Source organism: Octodon degus, unplaced genomic scaffold, assembly GCF_000260255.1.
Source record: "Octodon degus isolate 3935 unplaced genomic scaffold, OctDeg1.0 scaffold00005, whole genome shotgun sequence".
NCBI classification, from domain to species: domain Eukaryota; kingdom Metazoa; phylum Chordata; class Mammalia; order Rodentia; family Octodontidae; genus Octodon; species Octodon degus.
In genome coordinates, this window is record NW_004524581.1 from 14229063 (window position 1) to 14256160 (window position 27098).

General features: G+C 47.5%; 2 protein-coding genes across 6 annotated transcripts in view; one reads left to right on the forward strand and one right to left on the reverse strand.

Annotated features, from left to right (window-relative positions):
• The window catches only part of Kat6b (lysine acetyltransferase 6B), a 205595-nt gene extending 188425 nt beyond the window's left edge, over positions 1–17170 (forward strand). For all 4 annotated transcript variants that reach the window (XM_023718838.1, XM_004624035.2, XM_004624036.2 and 1 more), the window contains exons 14-18: positions 5658–5889; positions 6207–6366; positions 6958–7293; positions 10081–10372; positions 13027–17170. In XM_023718838.1, coding sequence (XP_023574606.1) covers positions 5658–5889; positions 6207–6366; positions 6958–7293; positions 10081–10372; positions 13027–15545 — 3539 coding nt within the window. In that variant the 3' untranslated portion in view covers positions 15546–17170. The remainder of the gene's footprint in view (positions 1–5657; positions 5890–6206; positions 6367–6957; positions 7294–10080; positions 10373–13026) is intronic.
• Positions 17171–21019: 3849 nt separating this feature from the next.
• Positions 21020–27098, reverse strand: part of Dupd1 (dual specificity phosphatase and pro isomerase domain containing 1) — a 31767-nt gene continuing 25688 nt past the window's right edge. For both annotated transcript variants that reach the window (XM_004624387.3, XM_023722644.1), the window contains exon 4: positions 21020–21562. In XM_004624387.3, coding sequence (XP_004624444.1) covers positions 21333–21562 — 230 coding nt within the window. In that variant the 3' untranslated portion in view covers positions 21020–21332. The remainder of the gene's footprint in view (positions 21563–27098) is intronic.

The window sequence follows — 27098 nt, forward strand, 5'->3', positions numbered from 1 at the left end:
TTCAGTGTCTAGGATCAAGGAGCTGGGCAGATGGCACCCACTTGAGATCCTTCATACCCACTGTCTAGCCAGGAGTCCCCTATATCACAAGAGGTTTCCCACTTGCTCATCAAAACGAACAGCTAGAGCAGAGTTTACAGCACTGGTCCTCAGAGCCATGTGCGTCAGAATTGCCAGGGGTCGCTTGTTAAAGACCGGGTACGGGGGGTCGCTTGTTAACGACCGGGTACGGGACCTGCTCTCACCAGTGGCCATCCAGCAGGTCTGAGATAAGGTCTGAGAATTTGAAGCTGTAGGAAGTTACGGGGTGATCTGATGCTGGTGTTCTAGGGGGCCACACTTCAAGACCTTAAGAATCCGTGTATTCCTCAGAGATCAGCTGCCTACTTCATGACTGACTCGACTTAGGGCCCACTACTCAGACTTACGATCCAGTTTTTGAGGAATGGGGTTGTACAGTTTTGTACATCTTGTTTTTAGAGCCTCATTGTCTTTTGGGGGAGTACAGTATACCTGATTTATATAGTACTGTAGCACTACATCATTATACATTGAAATGCTGCGTATAAGAATTATGCATATTAAAGAAAGACATCAAGGGCCGGGAGATGGCTCAGTAGAATAAGTGCTTGCCAGGTGCAAGGGCCTGAGTTCAATCCCTAGTTCTGCAAAAAAAAAAAGAAGGAGAAGGAGAAGAGAAAAGAAAAGAAAAAAGTCATCAAGTTGGATTTTCCTTTGACCATTCTTTGTTGTGAATATTGTACATAGTATGCAATTCTTCTTTTAATAACCTCGTCACAGGAACAGAACCTACTCCTTAAATGAGAAATACCTATGTTCTGGTTGTACATTGTTTATATATCTGAAGTTTCAAAACCAACCCCATGCCGGGGAGATAACTCAGTGGAATAAGTGCTTCCTTGGCAAGCGCATGGGCCTGAGTTCAATCCCCGGTTCCACAAAATAAAATAAGAACAAAACCAACCCCATCTGGAACTGGCAACCCGTGTCTTTAAAAAACCAACCAAAGCACAAAAAAAACTTAAAATATCTGAAAATTTTCAGATTTTTATTTTTCAGGATCTTTTGAAAAATAGAAAACAGAAGTTTTTTTTTTTTTTTCCCATAGGTTACAAATCATTTAGAACATTTCTGTTCTCTTAAAACTTTGTAAGAACTAGGCCTCAGTTTCCTTCAACACGAACTGCAAAATTACCACAAACTTAAACAAGAAGACATAGCCTATTGGGGTCATGTGCAGGATCTGGCTGCCAGCAGGGCCTTCGCCCACTTGGTCACAGTGCTGCTCACCCCAGAACCTGGTCCTGTTGAGCATAGGCCATGGCATTGCCACGTCCAGGTCAGAGCTGGTTGGAATCATCAGATTTCCTCTGCTCACGAGTGCCATAAAAACATCCCCTGGTGTCTGTTCCCAGAGTTGTAAACCCATTGCTATCTGCTGATGTGGGCCTTCTCGTAGGGTTTGCTGAGCTAAACAGGTGTCTGATGAAAGGTGTGTAATCCTCGAAGATTATCTTCCCCTAAAAGCAGCTGGTGACCTTGAACTCACATAGGTATGTGGGAGTTGAGACGGAGTAGTGAGACAAAGCTTGCACCTCTGTTTGAGGATTATCCTACAGGTTAGTTTCACGTGCTAGAAGATGGCGTTTTTACAAGGATGAAAGGTAGCCAGCTTCAGCTGGGAGGCCTGATCCGCGTCCCCACCTTGCCTGCAAACATCCTACTCGTAGTCTGCCCTAGAGTCTCAAATCATCCCTCATTTAAAGGGGAGATTCCCTCCTTTTAAATGAGGGAATCTCCCCTTTAAATGAGGTTTCTCCTGGCAATTATTGTGCCAAGAGTTACATTAATTTGGGAATCTAGGTCTGCAAAAACAAATCTGAAGCTTCTCTAGGTAGTTCCTTATCATAATGGATCTGTCTCCATTCTTTACCACTTTTTCTCTTCCAAGGGAGTTAACCACTTCAGACTTGGGGTATGAGGGCTAGGTGATACGAGAATTTATAAGAAGGTCACCCTTAACAGAAGCATGGTACACTTGGGTCCCAGGCAGCACAGTTTAGAAAGGCTTCTGTAGACACCATGTTGTTCCCTTTCCTTCAACCAAACACCCTGATGAAACATGTGGCCCATGTACCATTACCCACACCTTACCCCCGGGCTCCAAGAAGTTCCAGTGAAGAAGCCAGTTTCTGCTTTTGTTAGGATCAGGAAAGCTGGTGTGGGCTTATGGGCTGCTCAGTTTTTAATTACAAGGCCGCTCGCTACTCAGGTTAGTGCTAGGCAGCGGCACCTCTGGCTCACCAGCAATTTAGTGTGCCACAGCTACTAGAATGTGTTCTCCATACCTCACTTCTGTTTCCCATCTGAAACAGCCAGGTTTCCCCAAGGTAGCAGCTAGCTGAGGTTTTCTGGCTGAAAGTATCCTGAGTTGAGGGGAGGTATTAGAGCACCGTGGGACTCTGGGGGGTGTATTATACTTTTTTCAGATGCTTAAGGGTAATACATCGACTTCCAAGATAAGTGCTTTTTATTTCCCTGCATCTTAGATCAATTATTTGGAAACCTTTGGGCAAGTTAAATTTAAGAGCTGTAGCTTAAGCCACCACATCTATATACTTACTCAATAAGTAAGCTTAGGAAAAGAGGAAGAAATATAAGCATGTGCCACCACACCCAGTCTGAAGATTCATATTTAGAACACTGGTTTTTGTTTTTTGTTTGTTTTTGTTTTTGTTTGTTTGTTTGTTTGCGGGACTGGGGATTGAACTCAGGCCCTTGCACTTGGCCGGGGAAGCGCTTATTCCACTGAGCCATCTCCCGGGCCCAGAACCCTGTGTTTTGATGGTCTTGCTGCTGATAACATTTGGTTCTGTCTCCCGCCTCCGTCCCCGCCCCCAGCACACCACAGAGTAGACCTGACACATGCTTCTTTCTAAACGATACAAGATGAGCAAATAGAAGGTGATTTCCCTTCGCTAGTAAGGCCCAAGAAATTGATCTGTGGTCCTTTTGGTGTTCTTGTGGATTGCTTTTTACATCCAAAACTCCCTTTGAGAGTGGATTCTTTGCACTTCCAGATGGTCTTGGCAGAAGTGTCCTTTCCTCACAGTGGTTCCAGTTCCTTGCTGATCTCATGAATCTGAGAAGAGAAACTCACTGAGGGCCCTGCAGGGGGTGGTCTTGTGTGGTGTGAACTGTTGGCACTTGAGCCATTAAAAGCTACCTGATAGGCTTTGCTTTGGGGTCAGATGTCCAACTTTCTCCAGCACCTAGGAAAGTGTTGGCAGTGTTGGCAGTTCTGTGTTCCTCCTGGTCTTTGTTTATCCAGCGAGGGTGGGTGCCAGGGAAGGCCAGTGAGCTCAGCATGTGAGTGCTAGGTGGGGGCCTGTCACGCTGCATGTTGTTCCAGCTTCAGTCACAGGCTGAAGCTGGTGTCCAAGGAAGAGTTGGTGTGTGTCCCAGGAGACGGCCACTTATTACTATGGCAGGAATGGCCAGTGCTGAAATGTTTTTGCCTAATGCCACCCTAGACGCCTGTGCCATGCTAGCTTGAGTGGCTTCCCCATTTAAATCCAGGCACTGATAAGCACATGTGTGCCACCTGTATGGCACCAAAATGTGAACAGCTGGATAAAACAAGGCTTTCTAGAATTCTGGTGCTGCTTCTTAGGCTTGAACAGGGACTGTAGGAGGGAGGACAGAACAAAGAGCATGCGCTTCCTGGGTAAGGTCACCCCTCACAGTGGGGACAGTGCAGATCACCCCCTCAACTTTTCATTTGTGCCGAATCTTTCTGCTAGGCTGAGATGGGAGGAGGGGTTGCTGGCTCCTACTGGGGTTCAGATAAGAACCAGTGAAGGTCTAAGGATTTTCACAGTCGCTGCAGGGCGCTTCTAATTGTGGGATCTCATGGACAAAGGGAGAGAGTTCCTTTTCCATGGTTCTGTGGTTCTGTCCCCCAGGAGCACAGAGCTGGGGCCTCCAGCTGAGTACATTTCTCAGCATGTGCCAAGTGCTTAGGAGGCAGGTGACGGATGTGACAATTACCCACATTCTGAGGGGCTGCCTTCCTACTCTGGCAGCAGCGGAGAAGTCTTCTGTCTGACAGGACACAACAGGGCTGGCTCTGGCACAGTACAGCACAACAGCCATCGATGTCAGCGTTCCTGACGCTGCTATCAAGAGCCCCCGCCTGTAGCCGGCTGACTCGCCGCCGTGGTTTAAGTATAAAATATGGTGGTGCTTGTTGGCATTTAATCAAGTACTTTGCAGTTAACATGAATTAAAGAGTCAAGTCAAAAGACTTCAGGAAAGCTGATGTTGAATCTGTGCCTGTTCTTTATAGTCGCATTCAGATTAAAACCATGAGGATGTAAACGGCTGTGATTACATCCCCATAGCATTCAGGTTGGACTTCTTGTTCTGAGTTTCTGCATTATTCTCAGTGATTCTGAGAGGCAGGAAAATGCATCAGAGGCACTGATTTATCCTTGTAACACAAAAACCAAAATTGAGAAAAATTCTTGAGAATGCAGCCATTTTGGAAATGTAGATAAAGAAGAAAATGCTGAAGATTTGGGTGGTTCACAGAGCAGCATGATTTTGTAATTGCTGCCACCTACTGTATGTGGTTGATGCTTGTTTAAATTTAGGAAGTTCATGAAGGTGAGGCTGTTGAAATAGATAATTAGAGCAAGGTAGACATCATTAGCTTACAGCGTTTCTTCTCTACTCCATAAGTGGCTCTTAATTACCAAGACAGCCGCCAGCTTTCATTCATTTCCTTCAAGTGGGTTTAAAGTTTTCCTCATTTCAAAGTTCCTTTGCCAAAGAACCTTCACAGTAACTCTGCAGAATGTGCTCAAAAGCTTAATGTGCTTGGGCTTTTAAGAGTATACAAGAAATAATTTGATTTAAGGAGCTTTTGTTTTGTGTGTATTTTTTTTTTTTTTTTTTAAATTTGTATGAGTAGCATTCTGGGGTTGGATTATAAATTAATTTCCATGAAAGAGGTGAAAATAGAGCTAGCGGAGCTGACATGAATTGCAGCAGTTGACTTAAAAGACATTCTTTTATTAGTCCTAAAACAGATCTTCAGATCACCCGGCTAGTTAAAGCTAACAGGCCATACAGACTCTGAGCCCAGCGAGGCCCTTGTCTTTTATTAAGACCCAGCTGTCAAAGGGTCGTTAGGTCCTTCCTGTGGAAAACAACTTGCCCATTAATGTTTGGGGTGGTCCCTCGACAGGACTTCTGAGTAAGTGCCTGACATTGAGCTTTTGAAAGACTTTAAAGTTGGTAGGAGACGGATGTTGAGATTTACCAGGAGCAATGTCTTCAATCTCCGTTTTCAGGCTTTGTTAATTACACCATGATGTTGTTAAATACACCAGTGTGAACGGTTGGGAGGCCACTGCTGTCTGTGTTAACTGACTCACGGTGCTGCCAGAAAAGATGCAGAAGCATCAGCTTCCCGAAGATTCAATCACTAACCCGGAAAAGGATTCACACCTAAAAGGATACACCTCATTAGTGTGAGGTTGCAATCTTGTTGCAACCTGTTCTCTAGCAGCTCCTGTTTCTGGCTCTGGAAACACCTTAGTAAGTGTGGGCTTTTGCTTTTTCTCCCCTAGGCTATTTGCTTTCTAGAAGAGAAGGCCAAGCAGGGTCCCCTGAGAAGCCACTCTCTGATCTGGGCCGCCTCTCCTACCTGGCCTATTGGAAGAGTGTCATCTTAGAATACCTCTGCCACCACCACGAGAGGCACATCAGCATCAAGGCGATTAGCAGAGCTACGGGCATGTGCCCCCACGACATCGCCACCACTCTGCAGCACCTCCACATGATTGACAAGAGAGATGGCAGGTGAGTTCCTGGGCCCCGGGTGATGCCACCGCCCCTGAAGCGTCTCCCACCAGAGAGGGTCTCTGGAGGTTCAGCACGTGTATTCCAGTTTTAGAGAGGAGGACCCTTGCTGGTATCATCAGAACCATTCTCCTAGGAAGAAAATGGGAAATGCTGCTCTCTGGCTCGTTGTGTTTCGCTTGGCCATAGCCTTTCACTCTTGTGCTTTCTGATTGTTCCTAACCTGGGTAATACTAGCACTGGCGTGTGTCAGTGTGTGAAGGTGAAGTGTAATTGCAGCTTCTGATTGCACTTTGTTCTGCCTTATCACATTACAGATTTGTCATCATTAGAAGAGAAAAGTTGATCTTGGACCACATGGAAAAGCTGAAGTCCTGTTCCCGGGTCAATGAACTTGATCCAGAGTGTCTGAGATGGACGCCAATTTTAATTTCTAATGTTGCGGTTTCTGAAGAAGAGCGAGAAGCTGAAAAAGAGGTAGTGATTGGCTTCTTTATCAATGATGTAACTTCAATCTTGGAAAGCTCTTCAGCTGAGAAAGTCATTAATGTCATTGTCAAAAGTCTTGCTTATGTGTAGGGTGCTTGTGAAATGACATGGCACTAATTTATCGTAACTGAGGTTGCATGGTAAGACATGATAATTTTATTGAATTGAGTATGAAAAATGAAACATTTATCATTGATCACAAAGCAGCATTTTTCACTCCCGACAGCATGTAATCAGATCAGATTTGGTGCTGAGCTCCGAGGCTGCAGTGTCAATCGATTCTTTGTGTTTATGAACTTGCTTAAAGTGCTCCGTGCCAGTGAGCATGTAATGGAGTGATAAAGGACTCAAATCAATTAACTGCATCATTTATACTGCTAAATATCCCATGAAACCCAATCTCCTTTGATTTGTTATCCTAACTGATACAAAGGGGTCCTTAGATGATGTGGCTGGAATTTGCGTGGCTGGCTGGCTGGCCCTGTGTGCGCTCAGGCAGAGACCCTTCGCCATGGATGCCCAGAGGCTCTGGTTGTGGCGCTTCCTCTCACTAGCCGCCATGTCTACCCTCCCTTTTAGGCTGAGCGGCTGATGGAACAAGCTAGCTGTTGGGAAAAGGAAGAGCAAGAGATCCTGTCAACTCGAGCGAACAGTAGGCAATCACCTGCAAAAGTACAATCGAAAAACAAATATTTGCATTCCCCGGAGAGCCGGCCAGGGGCAGGGGAGCGAGGGCAGCTGATGGAACTGGCTAAAGAGAGCAGTGAGGAAGAGGAAGAAGAGGAGGAGGAGGAAGAAGAGGAGGAGGAGGAGGAGGAAGAAGAGGAAGAGGATGATGAAGAGGAGGAGGAAGAAAATATTCAGAGCTCTCCTCCACGATTGACTAAGCCACAGTCCGTTGCCATAAAGAGAAAGGTATGTTTCTGTTTAGGTTTTAATTCCAAGTCTCCTCAGTTTATCACTGCTAACAGTTAGTATCTGTACTTTCTGTACTTTCGGTGCCGTTCATGTGCACACAACCGCAGTGATGGGATACCATAATTGTTTACCTTACAGTCACTATTGTGTTTACTGATGGCCACAGCAGGAAGCCAGGGACATCCCACTTCCTAGTCTAGTAGCCACTGCCACCTGCTGGTGTACAGGAGTAGAGTAAGTGACAAATGAGAATTAAGTGTCCCCAGGAAGCACTTACTGACCCTCCGCCCCCTCAGGAGACTTAGCCAAGGTCTCCGAAGGCTCAGTGTTCCACTGCTGTTTCTTTCTCTTTTTAACATAGTATTGTCACAAATGTTAGTGCAGTTCTTTCGATTTTAGTGACCTGCTGGTTTCTCTGAATTACACCATCTCATTTACACAGGTGTAGAAAGTGAACAGTCAGGGTTTTTTTCCCCCTTTAGGTAATTTCTTCCCCAGTCCTGCTATCTTTGTTCTGCATCTGTGTGTAACATGAAGTGGAGCCAGATACTGTCAGTGTACCAAGTGGAGGGAATGCAGTGAGGGGCTTGGGAGCCCACCCCCAGCTCAGGGCACCTTCCCTGGGCCTGGCGGGGAGACCAAAGGTAGCTGGGGGACAAGGGGGAAGAGAACATCCCATGAGCGGACTTCAGTCTTCTGACTGTTTCAAGTTCTTCCCAGAAGAATAACCGTGTATTAGGTGTATATTGAGAGGAGCTTGTCCTCCACACATTAAAAGGCAGAATCCTCTCAGGCATGACATGGGCTACAGCTATAGAAATGGACTCAAACTAAGGCAAAGCAGTTTGTTATATTGGCTACACTCAAGGTTTGAGGACAGTCTATCTTAGGGAAGGCAAACAGACTAAGAAAATTAATAACCACAAATGTCAAATTGGAGAATATGACTAATAGGCCTATCTGTGTTCTTCAGAAATATTCAGAGGACTAAAAAGATAGAGCATAATAATAATTAGATACAATCTACCAGGACGCTTGCTCCCCCAGCCCCAATGCTGGGGAACGATCCCAGGACCTTGACACAGAGCTACATCCTCGTTGTGGTCCTGGCTGAGCTTGAGGCTGTGATCCTCCTGTCTCGGCCGTCTAGTGTGCTGGGATTACAGGCAGAGGCCACCAGGACTGGCTTGTCCTGGATATCGAGCCCAGGGTGCTGCCTGTGTCAGGCAGGCACTCTCCACCAAGCCATACCCGTAGCCCTTTGCAGTGCGTTCATAGCAGTGTTGGCACTCATTGTTGGCAGACTGCGTTTAGCAACAAGTCTGTTTAGTCCTGTATTTGAAATTTTTATCATTAAATACATTTTTACTTGTAAAAAATATTTTATCATAATTATAGAGAGTCATTTGTGCCACCCTTTTAGTACTAATAGAAAACTTAGGTAAAGTAGAAACACCTCCATTTCTTTCATTCCCCTTTTTTAGGGTACCTGTGGTTAATCCTAGGTTCTTCAGACAGAGCTACATCTCCAGCCCTTTTTAAAAATTTTCAGTCTCTTAAACTGCCTAGACTGTGCTTAGACTTGACAACCCTTCTGCCTACACCCTCAGAACTCTGGGATCCAGAGTATACCAGCCCTGTCCCCAGTGCTGGGAAGCAAACCCAGAGCCTTCACTAAGTTTCACCCCAGCCTTTTGTCTTTTTCTTTCTTTCTTTCTTTTTTTTTTAAATTTTTATTTATGTGTTTATTTAGTGTGTGTGTGTGTGTGTGTGTGTGTGTGTGTGTGGCCAGCTCAGCCCACCTGGGGGCGGGGCTGGCTGGCATGTGGTGCTGCTGGGGGATTGAACCGCGGTCCCTGTGCTTTGCTTAGCTTGTTCTAAGTAGGTGCTTTAGACCACTGAGCCATCTCACCAGCCCCCCTTTTGTCTTTTTCATTAAATTTTTATTATCATTGTTGCGTATTTGAAGAGCATAGTCATTACATTCTTCATGGGTTTGGTGTTTTTGTTTTTTTGACATAGGGTCTCATCAAGTTGCCCAGGCTAGGCTGGAGCTTGTGATTCTCCTGCCTCAGCCTTCTAAAGTACTGAATTACAGGCATGCCCCATACATGATCTCTTCTAACTTTCTTAGATGCCATTCGTATTAAACTTCTACATAATTGTCACTTCCCCACATCCCAACTGCCAGTAACCACAAAGTTTTGTTCATAAGCAATAGAAAAATACTTTCTTCAAACTCTTTCATGCCTCCTTTCATCGTTCCAGAAGTTCCTATGGAATTGCAGCGAGCGGGCTAGTCACGTACACTGTCAACTAGGCTAGTCACACAATGCCTTGCACGCAGTGTGCTTCCCTTCAACAGCTATCGAGGATTAAATGAATGACCCGATGGCTAGTAAATTACTGCAACACTTACAATCATCAGAGTCTGATGACCTTAAAATGTCTATTGTGTGCAGGATATTGAAACCAGCAAGTGCCACTTGGAACATAAATGCTAGGAAAGCAAAGCTTAGCTTTTGAAATCTCTAGTCAAGCTGCTAGGCCGTTCCCTCTTGAAGCATCTGCTTGAGCAAACAACTGTTGTATTTGGAAAACACTTGCCTGTGTAGTTGGAGCCCGAGAGGGATGTTAAACATCAAATGGAAGGTTAAGTACAAAGGCGCCCCGGCAGCCTTTCCGTGAGATGCTCAGGCGCGCTTCAGCGCGTGGCTGCTGCATGTCGGTTGGCCACTTAATTTCTCATGAGCTCTGATGTCCTGCGTTTGGAATTAATTTCAGAGGCCTTTTGTAGTAAAGAAGAAAAGGGGTCGTAAACGCAGGAGGATCAACAGCAGTGTAACAACTGAGACCATTTCGGAGACGACAGAGGTCCTGAATGAGCCCTTTGACCACTCAGATGAAGAGAGGCCGATGCCACAGCTGGAGCCTACCTGTGAGCTGGAAGTGGAGGAGGAGAGCCGGAAGCCAGTGCTGAGGAAAGCGTTCCAGCACCAGCCTGGGAGGAAGAGGCAGACGGAGCTGGAGGAGGGAAAAGACAATCATTGCTTTAAGAACGCTGACCCCTGCAGAAGTAAGTAGCTCTCGCCCTGACTGCACGGGGCTTGCTCCTGCCTCAGCAGCCCGGTGAGGGTGTGCCAGTGCAGGCCGGTGCACACAACAGAGGTGCCCTTCGGTCTTTCTTATTTGTAAGAATCTGTCCTTTTTTTCTGGGAAGACCAGAACTTCCCTCTAGGTATGTTCAGCCTTGCAGAAACTGGACTATCACCAAACACTTTGAAGTCTCAGTAAGAAAAGAATTATGGTCTGTGCGTGGTGGCACATGCCTGCAATCCCAGCATTTGGGAGACAGAGGCAGGAGGATTGCTGTGCAAGTTCGAGGCTAGCCTGGGCTGCATAGCAAGACCCTGTCTCAAAACACCATAAATAAATACATAAATAGCAAAAAATATTTTTTAAAGGAAACATATTGGTTATAATACTCCCTCTCCCCCCCTTCCCCCCAAACGGTATTTTGAAAATCAGTTCATGCCTGTGTTATGATCAGGGTGGACATTGTGTGTTGTAGTTCTTTACCCTGGAAGATAAACCACAGTTCTACTCTTGTATTTGAAAAACCAGTTTGTTTGTTGTTTTTTTTTTTTTTTTTTTAAATCAGGGATTAAACTCAGACCCTTGCACTTGCCAGGGAAACACTTATTCCACTTAGCCATCTCCCTGGCCCCCGAAAAAAGTTTTGAGAACACCTCCAGCATCTTAACTCTAGTTAACAACAACGTGTAGCTGTAGACAATAGTTGCTGAGGGAGTGACCTCTCACCCTGGCTATACAGAAACCACTCCTTCTTTGTTTTTTTTTTTTGAAATGGACAAACAAAAACAAGAAACTTGGAGGGAGAGATGTGGGGGGTCCATTGCTTGCCCATATGTGGAGCCTATAGATGAATTATCATTGCCCCTCTCCATTTTCTGCTCTACTTTAGAAATTCTTCATGGCTGCATTATATTTAATTCCTTTCAGGATTCTCTCCTTAATTCAGAATAATTATCTGGAAACTCATTTCCTGGTTTAGAGTGGTATTTCTAGGAAAACTGGTAGACCAGTAGCTTAAGAATATTGAGGGCCAGGGAGATGGCTCAGTGGAATAAGCACTTCCCTGACAAGCGCAAGCTCCTGAGTTCAATCCCTGGTTCCACCAAAAAAAAAGCTGTTGTTTGAAGGGCTAGGGAGATAGCTCAGTAGAATGAGCATCTGCCTGGCAAGTGCAGGGTCCTGAGTTCAGTCCCTGGTACCACAAATAGATAAATAAATAAAAGAATATTGAATCTGGGCCACTGGCATGGCTGTTACTTCCTATTGTGAATAGAAAGGAAACAACCCAAACCTCGTAAGATGACAGAATGAGTATAAACTTGTAGGTAAGTATGTGTGCGATGCTTTTATTACCTAAGTGAGGTAGAGCTTACCCTGCTATGCACTGATTGGATTAGCAATCACTCCATCCAGCAATAAGGAGATATATATATATCATTCATGATTGTTACATATTATTTTTATTCTTCAAAATAGTGGGGAGGGGTGCTTTATTTATGGTTTTAGGTTTTCGCATGTTTGTTTCTCAGCACTGGTGATTGAGCCCCAAGTGTTCCCACTTACTACAGGAGGTCTACTTCTGATCTATATCCCTCCAGCCCTTTTTATTTTGAGAAAAAATCTCATTAAGTTGACCAGGATGGACTCAAACTTACAGTGCTCCTGCCTCTGCCTCCCAAATAGCTGGGATTGCAGGCTTGTCCCACTATACACAGCCATAGTGGGGGTTTTAATAAGGTCATCATTCCTGTTTATAAAGATTTCCTTTTAAATTGACCAATGACTCTAGAAGTTTAGTGTGGTTCTGGCCTTCCACTGATGTTAAGGCATGAATGTTTTGAAGTGTATATTTATATAGTGTTTGCTCATATTTATATTAATTTAATATGTTTAGTCACATAGATGAGGGGCAGAGAGAGAGAAATAAGGTTACCTGAGATGAACTTTACAGTTATTTTTTTCTCATTGTCTTGTTATAAATACTACCGTTGAGGAGCGAACTCATCCAAAGTGTAATGCAGGTAGAAGTAGAACTAAAAACAGCACCTGTATTTTGAATGTTCAGGAATTTCATGGCCCTTACATCGTAGATGTGTCATGCAAAGACAGTGACCCCACAAGCTTGTGTTTGTGTATCTAGTGATTACACTTGCTTTCGAGGCACACCATTTATCTTATGCCAAAAAACATAAAAATTCAAGCATTCAAATCATAGTAAATAGAATGAGATCATTTCAATCCAGTAAATGTCCACAAATAGAAGTTCAGTTACTCGAGGTAGATGCAGGAGTTAGGCTTCTAGTCATGTATCCAGTGCAGTGATGACTTAGATGTATGAGCCTTAATCCCTTTCACTTTATTTCCTAATTTGTAGGTGTTCAAAGTAATTTTGTTTTTTAATTGTAGGAACTCCAGGCATTTGCATCAGAGCATGTCTTACTTGTTAAGCTCAAATATTTTTCCCAGGCCTAGGCTACTTACTTGGCGTATGCCCAGGTCAGGCTTGATCATCCTACCGTCTACTTCTGTCAGGCTAAACTGAGAGCATGCTCGCTAGTGAACTTAGAGGAATGGTCAAGTTGCCTGTTACGCCTTCTCACTTTGCCTTTTCCCCTTCCCCATCTCTTCACTAAGACAATACAGATGATGATGCAAATAACTTGAAAGAAGGCAGCAAAGACAATCCTGAACCTCTGAAGTGCAAGCAAGCCTGGCCAAAAGGAACCAAGCGGAGTCTCTCTAAGTGGAGGCAGAGCAGAGAGCGGAAGACCGGCTTTAAGCTGAACTTATACACCCCACCGGAAACACCCATGGAGCCCGACGAGCAGGGCACAGCGGAGGAGCAGAAGGAGATTTCCGAAGATAAAAGCAGCCCCACTCTCGTGGAGATGGAGCAAGAGATGAAGGAGAGTGCAGAAGCCCCGCTGCCTCGGAATGGAAACGGAAGGGAAGAAGCGTGTGCACCCGGGAGTCCCCAGAAATCACCAAGCGAGAAGCAAGATGATCTCGTCAAACCAGAGGAGGAAGAGGAGGAGGAAGAAGAGGAGGAAGAGGAAGGGACTGTGGACAAAGACTCAGATGGTGCTAAAAGTCAGGAAAAAGAGGAACCAGAAATTTCTATGGCAAAAGAAGACCAAGTGCATCTGGATGATCACGAAGAGGAGGAGGAAGAGGAGGAAGAGCCGGCACACAACGAGGACCACGACGCTGATGATGAGGACGACAGTCACATGGAGTCCACCGGGGCAGAGAAGGAAGAACTCCCAAGAGAGGCCTTCAAAGAAGTGCTTGAAAACCAGGAGGCTTTTTTAGACCTTAGCGTTCAGCCCAGTTACTCGAACCCAGAGGTCCTGATGGACTGTGGTGTTGACGTTGCAGCTTCTTCGTGTCACAATGAACCTAAGGAGCTTGGTGGCGACACTGAAATGGCGCCTGAGTCTGATGAGGAGCCCCCAGAAGAGCAGGCCAAGAAGCAAGACCAGAAGAACAGTGAGGAAGCAGGTTCAGAGTTCAAAGAGGGCAGCACAGCAACAATGGAGATTGACTCGGAGACTGTGCAGGCAGTTCAGTCCTTGACCCAGGAGAACAGGGAGCAGGAGGACACCTTTCAGGACTGTGCGGAGACGCAGGAGGCCTGTAGGAGCCTACAGAACTACACCCATGCAGACCAAAGTCCACAGATCGCCACAGCGCTGGACGATTGCCAGCAGTCAGACCACAGCAGCCCAGTTTCGTCTGTCCACTCCCATCCCAGCCAGTCAGTCCGTTCTGTCAACAGCCCTAACGTCCCCGCCATGGAAAACAGCTATGCCCAAATCAGCCCTGATCAGAGCGCCATCTCAGTGCCATCCTTGCAGAACATGGAGACCAGTCCAATGATGGATGTCCCATCCGTTTCCGATCACTCACAGCAAGTCGTGGACAGCGGATTTAGCGACCTGGGCAGCATTGAGAGCACAACAGAGAACTATGAAAACCCAAGCAGCTACGATTCTACCATGGGCGGCAGCATCTGTGGAACCAGCTCCTCCCAGAACAGCTGCTCCTACAGCAACCTCACCTCCAGCAGCCTGACCCAGAGCAGCTGCGCCGTCACGCAGCAGATGTCCAACATGAGCGGGAGCTGCAGCATGCTGCAGCAGACCAGCATCAGCTCTCCCCCGACCTGTAGCGTCAAGTCTCCTCAGGGCTGCGTGGGGGAGAGGCCCCCGAGCAGCAGCCAGCAGCTGGCGCAGTGCAGCATGGCAGCCAACTTCTCCCCTCCCATGCAGCTGGCCGACATCCCTGAGACGGGCAACGCCAACATTGGCTTATATGAGCGAATGGGGCAAAGTGATTTTGGGGCTGGGCACTACCCACAGCCATCCGCCACCTTCAGCCTTGCCAAACTGCAGCAGTTAACTAATACACTTATTGATCATTCATTGCCTTACAGCCATTCCGCTGCTGTGACTTCCTATGCAAACAGTGCCTCTTTGTCTACACCATTAAGCAACACAGGGCTTGTTCAGCTTTCTCAGTCTCCACATACTGTCCCTGGGGGACCCCAAGCACAAGCTACTATGACCCCACCCCCCAACCTGACTCCTCCTCCGATGAATCTGCCACCGCCACTTCTGCAGCGGAACATGGCTGCATCCAACATTGGCATCTCACACAGCCAAAGACTGCAAACCCAGATCGCCAGCAAGGGCCACATCTCTATGAGAACCAAGTCGGCATCTCTGTCACCAGCCTCGGCCACCCATCAGTCACAAATCTATGGGCGATCCCAGACCGTAGCCATGCAGGGCCCTGCACGGACCTTAACCATGCAGCGAGGCATGAACATGAGTGTGAACCTGATGCCAGCCCCGGCCTACAACGTCAACTCTGTGAACATGAACATGAACACTCTGAATGCCATGAATGGGTACAGCATGTCTCAGCCGATGATGAACAGTGGCTACCACAGCAACCATGGCTACATGAACCAGACGCCCCAGTACCCCATGCAAATGCAGATGGGCATGATGGGCACCCAGCCATATGCCCAGCAGCCAATGCAGACCCCGCCCCATAGCAACATGATGTACACGGCCCCGGGGCATCATGGCTACATGAACACGGGCATGTCCAAGCAATCTCTCAATGGGTCCTACATGAGGAGGTAGGTGACCTGGGCAGTCCCAGAACCCCCTGGGCCTCACTCTCGGACTGATCTGCACAAATACCTATGAAGAGTACGATTTCAAAACCAGCAATTGGTGTGAATGCAAAAACATTTGTTGGCACCATTTATTTAAAAAAAAAACAAAAAAACAAAAAACAAGCTGTATGCAGCAGAAAGCCTTATACAAGTTGTTTTTCTTTTTTTCTTTTTTTTTATTTTTTTATTTTTCTTTTTTGGTACCTTGGTTTCTGTTACTTTTATATGAAATCCTGGGAAAAGGAAGGCCTCTCTTTGGACTACAATTCAGAGGCAGTCACTTGTCGTGCCTGCTTCCCTTAAAACAATGTGGATATCAAAAGCCCCCAAATTATCTGTTTTAATATTGAACCTAGAGCTTTTTTTTCCCTCCCCATCCACTCCATGTAAATGCCTTTAGCATTTCAGTTATTGTATATTTTGTTTAAGGTGACACTTCAGCATGCCGCTAATGTCTTTGTTAGTGACAGTGCATTTTGTAGTACTGTACAAGTGTTGTGCTAACAGTAAGCCATTTCTTAAGTTTTTTGCCTTGATTAGGGTACCCTAATTTGAGGGTTTAAAAAAAAACTATATTTTTGTTAATTATAAAACTGTAAAGAGCTATAAAAGCTATTCCCATTTGGTTAGTCAAAAGGGTTTTATTGCTAACTGTTTGGTGTAAAGTTGAGACCCTTTTCCATTTTGGTGACAGATTTCTTTGGGAAAAAGGCAGCTTTCTGTTTTATAAATGCAGACTTCTGTTTATTGAATGAAGCATATCTCAGTGTTTATCTGTCAGGTTTTGAAACATTTCATATATGTCCAAATACTTGGCAGAATTTAAAAAAAAATAGTGAATTTGGTGTAAAGTTGCTATTTTATGGAAATGCCTCTAACTTTACATTTTCATTCCATCTGTAGATTTTTCTATCTTTATAAAATATTGGAGTTATTTTTTAAGGAAAAATAGAGAAGTAGCTTGTGAATAGCTCAAACTAAGCTTACAGATCGCATGTAAAAAAGCAAAAAAGTTATTTGTGTCTGTTTATATTGCTTCCTTTTTTGTAGCCTTTGTACCTGTACAGGGTGACAGTGAGGGCCAAGCAGGAGAGGCGGAACCCTTGTATAAAATAGGAGCCAGCAACACTCTTGTATTTATCTGTTCTCTTTTTAGTCAGTTACTTCAAAAAAAAAAAAAACAAAAAAACCACAAAAAACAAAAACAAAAAAAGCTGTACATTTTAACATAAAATAAATTATGATGAGCCATTTTTAGCCTCTTGTGTCCTGTCATATTATGATTGATAAGAGAATGACCAATGGAACTGTATCATGTGTCCCATCTCAGAACACATACACACTTTGGGAAAATAAATTATTTAGTGTAAATTGGAGTTATGAGATTTTTCTGATTTGTTTTTGACTTTGGGGGAGGGGTTGGCAATAAATAAGAGTAATATCTAATAAAACCATCACATATACCAAATACCTATTTAATAAATTAATTTATAATGGATTTTAATGCTTTTCATGAAAGTTTATTTTATGCTAGTGCATACCTTCTGTATGCCAATCATTGTCTTTAAAATAAAGTGAATTTGTTTTTTTCTTTTTGACTTTGATCTTCATTTGCAAAGAGATCCTGCAGATACCCAGTTGCCCCGCCTGTCCAGTCTATATCAACTCCCCTTTGAGCATAGGATTGTGGTCGCGCATGCACCCAACTTGGGATTGCATGTTTGAAATTTTATGTCCCTTAAAAACGTGTGAAAGTTTTGCTTTGTTGTGAATGATTGTATGTTTTCTGTAGAGGCTAAATTTCAGACTAAAAGAAAAAAACTGTTTACCAACATTTTATAGGATTCAGAGAAAGCCTTGCCTAAGAATGAAAACGTTCAATAACTTAAGTAACGAGTCTAGAGTGCTGAGTTGGACACCTGTGGGAAGGTGGCTCTTTGTGATCTGAACGTGACATCGTGTGCTCACAGCTCTGCCAAGCAAGTGGCAACCACCGGCTCCATACAGCCCAGTGACTCTGCGCAGCTCATCCCAGCCTGGAGCTGCAGCTTGCTCGCGCTAGCATGTCTGGCTTCCCCAGCCCCAGGCCCTGTCGGTCTGGATTCATTTCCCTTTTGGTCTCCTCTCTCTGCACCTGCAAATTTAGTAGGGTAGTATCGGTAGTGGGTGAGGGAGGACTTCCAGTGAGACACCTTTCAGGGGCTGTTGTAGCCAAAGGGTCCCTTTTCTCTTGTGCTGCCCCCTCCCCAGGGCTGAGGCTGTCAGGACTCCAGCGTTCCCACCCCTTGCCCGCTCACCAGCCCCAGGGAGCTTGTGGACGCCATCAGTTGCTTTCTCAGCCCACACCAGCACAGCTCTGGGATGCCTTGGTTCTCACTGCAGGCCCAACATCCAGAAAGGGGATATCTAGGGGAGAAACTGCCTGGCTGAGGTGGCCCCAGAGCACCAGCCCTCCAAACCCAGGTGATCCCACTAGGGACATCAGTTCTGTACATGACACGAGGGACCCCAGAAGAGAGGAGCGTAGCTTCACTGGAACTGAATCCAATCAGTGAATTGGGGTTCATTCACATGTCACATTTTGAAAACCATTAGTAGTGTGTCCTTCACTTACTCTAAAAGTTGTAACAAGGGGTCACCTGTCAAGTTGCCAACTTCCCTTTAACAGCCCGAGCACACCTGGCCAGATGTGGGCCATGAGCCCTCCCCAGTTTTAGAACATGGTGGAAAGCTCTTGGGGCTGGGGAGATGGCTTAGTAGAATAAGCACTTTCCTGGCAAGTGCAAGGTAAATCCTCTGTTCTGCAAAAAAAAAAAAAAAAAAAAAAAAAGAAAAAAGAAAAAAGTTCTTACAACCAATCCTCCCACAGGTCTACCTATTCATCCTGCCAGTCATGCCTCCAGTCTACAGAAGGACTTTAGGTCTACAGTAGTGTGAGATCCCAGAGTATGAGGACTGTTGCCAGAGAGCAACAGGTCACAGGGTATAAGTACTGTCTTCCATTCTCTGTGTCTAGGCCTTGCTAATGTCCCCTTTCTTCTGTGTCCTCTTTTTTGGGGGATTGTCCTGCCACCCGTGCCTGGCTGCAGAAATTCATGTTCTGCAACAGTGAGCCCCGACCACATGTCTACTGTGATGACTTCGAGTTCCAGCCCTAAATAACAGCCAGAAACTGCTCTCTGGAGCCCAGGGATGACTTCTGACCTGGTGATTTCCAGCACCAGTCTCAGAACTAAGCTCCAAGAGCCAAGTCCTGCTCTTCACCCTTAGCAGGTCCTTTCCATCTTCCTGCCTAGTAACAAAACAACCCCTGCCACTAGTCTCCTGTCCCCTGGCCCAGGCCGCCCCTTTCCTAATAATCTGACGTCTTGTGCCTCCTTTCTTCACCCCCCACAACTTATTCCCCATCCTACAATGAAAGTGAATTTTTTTCTTTCAGGGCGATTGCATTTGTTTATGAGGGGGCTGTTGTGTTTGTTTTTAGATGGCGTCTTGCTATGTAGTCCAGGGTGGCCTTGAAATCACTGTGGAGCCCAGGCTATATGAATCATGATTCTCCTGCCTCAGGCTCCTGAGTGCTGGGACTCGGGTGCAGACCACCGTGCCCAGCTCCAGAGTGAGCTGGAAACAGCTGACCCCACCCCCTCTAGTGGTTTGTCTTAGCAGGAAGGCTCTCTACCCCTTTCCACCCCTCTGTCACCTCACCCATCTTGCCTCAACCTAACTTGCTTCCTCCCTACTCTTCAGGTGGCCTCATCCACCACCCCGCTCCCCGCTTTCCTCCATCCCAGGAGCTCTCCCTCAGCACACTATCCCAGCCTACGCTTTGGTTTTCACATCAGCCCTCCACACGCTGGCTGTTTACTGCACGGTAGTAAGTTCTCGATAACATTTCACTTGTGAAGACATGAAGTGCTACTGGAAAAACTGCAGCTCCTGGGAGTCCCCAGAGGAGACCACACTATCCCTGAGGTCTGTGCTGTTGCCCAGCAGGATTGGAAGATATATGGGGGGAGGGCCAAAATGTGCTTCCTTGCAGATGCTTCATGGAAAGGGAAGCACTGGCTGCCTCTGCCTACCGACCAGAGCAGGCCTCAGATAACTGGCTGACACAGGGAGCCGCCGATGCCTTCAGGGGAGCCCCACTGGGGTCAGTATGGTCCTGGATGCTCTGGGGCAGCATCTCTTGCCACCCCACCTCAAGGCGTTGAACAGCTCCATGGTCCTGGGTTGCTAACACCTCATGGTGCTCTCCCTTGAGAGCCACAGCTGAGCCTGCCTGGCCACTGTCCAGTGTGGCACCTGTCCGGGGTTCGCCAGGAACTTTCCAGTCTTTGTACCCAGACAGGCCAATCGTGACATAGTTCCATTTCTGCCAGCTTCGCCTTTGTGCTTTGTGACTCCGCTGTGGTGTCCCTGGTTTTAGTTTACGAGGAGGCTGATCTTACCATAGGCATCTCAATGAAGGTCCTCCCTCCATGTCCGTGGGAGGATCCAGGCTGCCCTGGGCCGGGGTGCCCAACCCAGAGGCCTCCTGGACAGCCCCAGGAAACTGAACCAAACATGGTCTTCGCCCTGGGTCTCTGCAGGGTCAAGTGGCTCTAGCCTGCTGCCAAGGGGGAGAGGCCTTCCCTATGCACTCCGTGTCTTCCAAGTAGCATTTCTTTTGGGCTGATGGTCTCCACCAGCCGCAGCTCTCTTTGGGTTCTGACTGGGTCAGGGTTCCTAGTTCCAGAAACTATCACTGCACACCACTGTTTTCTCCAAAGAGAAAAACCGAACCACCTGCTGGTTGGGTTTGATCTCAGGCCAGAAAACCCATGCCCAGACTCACCCAGCTTCCTGGCTGCCCGGAGCACAGGAAACACATCTGCAAATCCCGTCTTGCTTTCACTGGGATTAAAGTAAAGGCACTTCTAGGCCAGTGAGATAGCTCAGTGGTTTAAGTGCCTGCCTGGCAAGCACAAGGACCTGAGTTCAATCCCTGGTACTGCATGCCAGGCTGGCCTGGTGCCCAGCTGCCCAGGGAAACGGTGTGGTGGTGCACACCTGTAATCCCAGCTCTGGGGAGGCTGAGACAGGAGGACCACTGCAGGTCCAAGCTGCATAGTGAGACTCTGCACCAAATACATAAAAAAGGCACTTCCTTAGTCTGCATACCCTAAAGATGCCTCATCCCCCCTCTAGCTATAAAGCCCAACACCTGCCAGCCAAAGTTTACCACCTTGAGTTTGTCTAGGTGCTGGAAGGATGCCACACCCACTGCTATTGGGTGAGCAGCACTGTGGGATGGTGTCCCCAGCCTGCCTTGGTTCCATTCGTAAAGTCACAGGGTGCCCAGGGGTCCCCAATAACCTGGGCATGCTCTCCTATTCTTGGTTAGAAAGTCAAGTTCTATTTTTAAATCATTTTTTGTAAGAATATGACTTTCCTTGTGGTAAAGGCAAACATTTAATCACAACACAATGCCCACACATTTTCAAATCCTTCTCTGCCTCCCTCTTAAAACACAGGCAGAGGGGAGCCACTTGCAACCAGTTCCACTGAGTGGTCCGTCCTACCCACGGTGGTGTGCCAGAGTGCTGGACTCCGCCGGGAGGCGGCTCTGAGTCCTCCTTGGCCCTGGCACACGCTGGGAAGTTTAGTAAGCCTGAAGAAATCAACCTGTGGTTTCACTGCCCCTTCTCTGTGACCCACGAAGTCACAGGCCAGCACCCTTCTCAGCTGTCGTTCTCCATCCAGAGTCTGTGCCCTACAGCTCTTCCTCACCGTCCCTGTCCCGGGCCTGCCGCCTCTGCTGCACAAGCTGCTTGTCCAGTTCTCGCAGCTGCTTCAGGAAGCCCCGGTTGGGCAGGACGCAGCGGTTCCTCGCCACTTGCTGGATGGCGGCCACCAGGGTCATGCTCCTGTGGATCATCAGGTAGGCCAGCACCAGGGTTGCCGAGCGGCTGCGGCCCATGGCACAGTGAACCAGGATCTTGCCTGCAGGTGGAAGGGGAGAAGAAAGGCTGGCTGAAGCGCTGGCGGCCCAGGTGGGCGGGCCGGGGGTCCGGATGCGCTCTCCCTCGCCCGCCCATAGCCTGGCTTCAGCTAGGCTCCCCAGCTCCAAGACAGATGGGCGGCGGGCAGTGCAGCTACCTCCTGCGGCGGCACCCGCTGGACTCAGGCGATCGTGCAGAAGACACTTTGTGCACTCTGGGCACGGCCCGTGCTCCTACGGCTGCCTCAGTAAGGAAGAGCAGGAAGTGGAGTGGTTCTCCTCACCTGCCCAAGCAACCTCTCTGAGAACACCTGAGTCCGTGGGCTGGGGAAGGGATTATGGTTTTGGAGAATACACAAGCTGATCAAAAATATGGCACATTTCATTTTTGAAAGATGCATTACAGTAAAAGACCCATTGCCGTGGCCCGCCTCCCCATACGCCCGTCCCGCACGCACACTGGTCCCGAGGCTCTTAACACTTTGTGCAGCAGGTTTCCAAGTGCTCCTTCATGAGGCCTTTACATGATCAGAGATGCAGGCCGGGGAGTTGGCTCAGTAGAATAAGTGCTTGCCTGGCAAGCGCAAGGGCTTGAGTTCAATCCTTTGTTCCGCCAAAAAAAGAAAGAAAGTGATGAGGACGGGGACAAGTGTGTGTGTGGCAGTGGAGTTATTTTGAGGAAGATTCATGATCATGTGACTTTACTGTAAGAAGCCCTTCTATTTCAACTCTGTTTATTCAATCACATCTTGTACATTTATATTCAACACAAATAAGCACTAAAGTTTATAAAATAGGCTACCGGAGGATGCCCACTGAAGCGCTTTCCACCCAACCCAAGGCTCCCAGGAGCAACAAGTCTTACTCATTTCCTCTTCCAGGGGAAATTCTGTATATTGGCACCATGAGACCTAGCTCTCCTCTATCTGCCTCCTGGCAGCAGGATTTCCTCCTTCCTACAGTTGCTTCTTCAGCATAACCGCGGGGCCTGGCAGTCTCTAGAGGAGAGTATGCAGAATTCTCCCTTTTGCTTTTTCTCCCTTGGTAGGAAGACCCCGGAGTGTCCAGGTCCTGCGTGGGCTGCAAGTGGAGTGGAGAAGGATGCATGTGCTGCGCATGATGACCCCGCTGCTGGATTCTGCCCTGGAGAAGAGAGCGCTGTGCCCCACCATTGGGGCCCTGCATGAAGCCCGCAGAGTGGCACAGTCGGCAGCGGAATGCACAAGCATCCCTCTGGCCTGGGAGCTGACACACCCTGACCCCATCTTGCACACCTGAGTTCCAGACTCAGTTCTGCTACTAACTGCCAGCTGGGTGAATTAGCTGGGTAAGTCATTCAGCTGTGGAGCCTTAATTCCTCAGCCACCAAGCAGAGGAGCAAGATCAGATTGGTGTTGTATAAAACTAATTCAGTAAAAATCACATGGTTGGAGTTTTGAAAATGAAACTGGGTGTCGTGGCACATTTCTATAATCCCAGCACTCTGGAGGCTGAGGCAGGAGGATCTCAAATTTGAGTCCATCTTGGGCTTAAATTCCTATCTCAATTTAAATAAATAGAATGAAATAAAAGACATGGTGGTACACACCTGTAATGCCAGCCTGGGAGGCTGAGGCAAACTTGAGGCCAGCTTGGGCTACTCAGTGAGTTTAAGGCCAACCTGCACTATATGGGGAGAGAACCTGTCTCAAAAGACAAACAGCAACAGCCGGGGTTCAATCCCTGGTCTGCCATGCTGGCCCCGCCCCAGGGCACCTGTAATCCCAGTTCTTAGGAGTCTGAAAACAGGAGAATCACTACGAGTCCTATCTATGTAGTGAGACCTTGTAGACCCTGTACCCAAATACATTAAAAAGCAAACAAATGAATGAGAAGGGCTAGAAATGTAGCTCAGTGTGAAGGCCCTGGTTGGACTCCTAGTACCAAAAAAGAATGGAAGGAAGAGGGAAGGAAGGAAGGAAGGAAGGAAGGAAAAAGTTTTATTTGCCATAGGCCAAAGGCAAGGGCTGAATATTCTCACAAGCTAAATGAGCTACACCACCCTCTCTGCAGCGGCTCCCCAAGGGGGAGGCGGCGGTGCGGGCACGCCCACTCACTTTCAGGAGAGCCTGGGGTCTGGGCTATTTCCATAACAGTGTTGTGGTGACAGCAGCCTCTTTGACTGTGTTGACGCGTGTGTGACATTGCTTTTGTGACAATCACAAAGGCAATGATGGACAGAACTTCAGGGGCCTGAGGATGGCTCATGGCACAGGCACCGGCTTTCCTAGCCACCATCGCGTTGTCCACCCCATGCCATTGGGGGACAAAGGCAAGTCCCCTGAAGTAAGTCCTCAGTGTCACAGTACAAATGCGTCTCCTCCAAGGCCAGCCCTCGGGTCTACTTCTTACTGTTGGGCGTGATGGAGTGGGCTGCATGCGCGGAGCTCTTTGGCCGTCTCCCAAGTGCGATGCTCGTGTCTCCAGGGAGAGCTCGTGGGAGACAGAGCTGTGGGCTGAACCACCGCTCTTTTCCTGAAACTCATTTTTTTCATCAATGAACAAATGGTAGAAAGCCCATGGGTATTCGCACTTGGGCATCTGGCAGAAATCTTCTCAAAAGGAAACCAAGTGACAAAGAAAACAACGGACCTATTTGTTACCAGGGGTAAAATGCAAGCTTTCAAGCAAAAATTAGAATTGTGGAAAACTTGTGCCTATGACCATGGGTCTGTCAGTTTCCCAGCATGTGTGAGATTTTTCCATACAGAGGGGTGGGACTAGTAACAAATGGGACTTTTTGAGTAATCTACAGTGAAAAGTGTCAACATTTGGAAGAACCAAATAACTCAGTGAACCAGTGTTTTCAAATAGCCAGTGCAGACCACTGCAAAATCATGCTAAAAGATGCTTTCTATGTGCCAGAGCGAACATAGATTTTTAAAATTTTTTTTTAATTTTTTATTTTATTTATTTATTTATTTATTTATTTTGAGACAGGGTCTCAGAGCCGTCCAAACTGACTTGACTATTCAGCTCAGGCTGGTGTTGAATTCAGCAATCCTCCTGCCTCAGCCGCCTGAGTGCTGGGATTACGGGTGTGCGCAAAAAGTTTCTGAAACCAGAAAAACAGAGGTCTAGGAGACAAGAGGTGTTTGGCCCCTTGCAGGTCACAGCTGGGCCAGGCTGAATACAGGACACACGAGAAGCTTCTCTATCCTCAGGCCTCCACGTGGTGGCGCTCTAGAGCTCGCCTAGTGCCCAGCCCGCCAGGACAAGATCCTCAGCGTCTGGGAGAGGAGGAGGGTGAGGCTTCTTCAGGTTGTCTAACAGCCCATAGCACTGTGACGCGGAATCTGTGTTCAGCTATGTAGCGCGGTCAGTGAGTACATGTCAGACAAGTTTCACAAAATATCTGGTGGTGGCGGCACACACCTATAATCCCAGCACTCAGGAGGCTGAGGCAGGAGGATTGCCAGGAGTTGGATCCCAGGCTGGGCTCCAGGGTGAGTTCAAGACCAGCCTGAACTTTGTAGCGAGACCCTATCATAAAAATTTGTTTTTAATAATTCATAAAACAATGCATCTTTGTTGCATGCTGACACTTTCTAAAGTACTGAATTCCTTTTAAAAGAAATGCTATCCACCAGGTTGGATTACAGTATGCTGATCTCAATTAGATATTTTCCCTTCACCAAAAGGTAAATTCATGTATTCTTTTTTTTTTTTTTTTTAAAGAGGAAGGGTTTATTTTGGCTCACAGAATTTGTATTATCTCATGTAGAAAGCCCCAGTCCAGAATCTGTGGCTCCTGCAAGCCACGTGGTCAGTGGGGATGGAAGGTAAGCCTATCATTCCCATGAAGCACACTGACCAGGATGGTTTCCCTGCCAACCCTGCCCTTGTGGCGCCTCCTTCCTTGGCTCCAGGGATGCGGTTTGCTGGCCTCTCCTCTCCCCTGGGAACCCACCCTCTTCAGCAGTGCTTGGGCTCACCGAAGGGCAGGACTCCTTGAGCAGCTCTAGGGGTGTGACTGTCCTCAGAGATGGGGGCTCCAGATGGTAAGTGACACTTAAAGCACTCAGTGACATGGGACCTGAGAGACGGCTCAGTAGAATATGTGCTTACTTGGCAAGCGCAAGGACTTGAGTTCAATCCCTGGTTCCACCAAAAACAAAAGCACTCACTGACAGTGATGAGCCCCCAGAGTGCCCTCCTGCTGGGAAGCAGGCAGGTTCCTTTCATTGTTTGTTCATTTTTTGAGACAGGGTATTGCTATGTAGCCTTGGCTGGCCTGGAACTCAAAGCAATCTACTAACTTGGTCTTTGGAGTGCTGGGATTACAGGCATCAGACACCTGGCAGGAATGCTTTTCAATTTTTTTTTTTTTTTTTTTTTTGGTGGAACCAGGGATTGAACTCAGGCCCTTGCACTTGCCAGGGAAGCACTTATTCCACCGAGCCATCTCCCTGGCCCAAGGAATGCTTTTCAAAAAGAGTGAACCAATAGCTTGTGCGAAGTCCTGGGTTCAATCTCCAGCACTCCAAGACAATAAAAATAATGAGTAAAAATTGGCTGAAAGTAGCCAACAGAGGAAAGACAAGAGGGAGAGGACAGAACCTCCCTTTGGGACAGATATGGGTCAAGACCTCTTGGCTCAGGCACGTAAGAAACATGTGTCGAGGGCTGGCTCCATGGCGTCACCACAGTGTCCCTTGGTTGCCAGGACGTGACTGACACAAACAGGCCACCCTCTGCATGTGGCGGCACGCAGGCTGAGCACCTGTCTTCAACTTCGCCCTGAGCCAGCGGCGTACTCCTGTTGTGGAGCCAACGAGCCCTTTGTTTTGTTGCTTTGGCCACTTGGCAAAAGGGACAGCAGTCAGCCACTGGCCTGCAGCCCTTCAGGAAATTCCAGTTTGTTGCCTGCACCTAAGACGTGGTTGATCTTAGAGTAAAATCCACATCAGAGACTTCCTGAAAAGTCAGAAGTCCTGCCGAGTCCACACCTTTACAGGAAACACTTGCTGTTGAGCACCAGCCACCCCCTGGAATGGGGACCTGGGGCTCTCTGCTGAGCCACAAGCACCCCACCACACCCCATCCATTCACAGGTTGCCTGCCTGGTTCTGAACAGTTGGGATTTTGAGGCCCTGGCCTGAAAAAGAAAGTTTTTTCTTTGGCAGAACTGGGGATTGAACTCAGGCCCTTGCACCTGCCAGGGAAGCACTTATTCCACTGAGCCAGTAGGGCTTTGCTATGCATGTTGGGCTGGCCTACGCACTATGTGGCCCAGCTGGCCTTAAATTCCCAGTGAGCTTCCTGCCCCAGCCTCCCGAGTGCTGGGGCTCCAGGCGTGCACCGCTGTGCTCCGCTGCCCTGTTCAGTCTTGATCCTTTCTTCGCTGCATGCTTTCGCCCACCTGGTGCGGCGCCACCATCCACACCAGCCTGGCACCACCTCACAGAGGCTCTGTGATCTCCCGGGCGTAAACATCTGGCTGCTGAGCCTGAGTCTCCGGATCTGGCGGTGGGGGCAGCCTCCAGAATGATGTGCCGG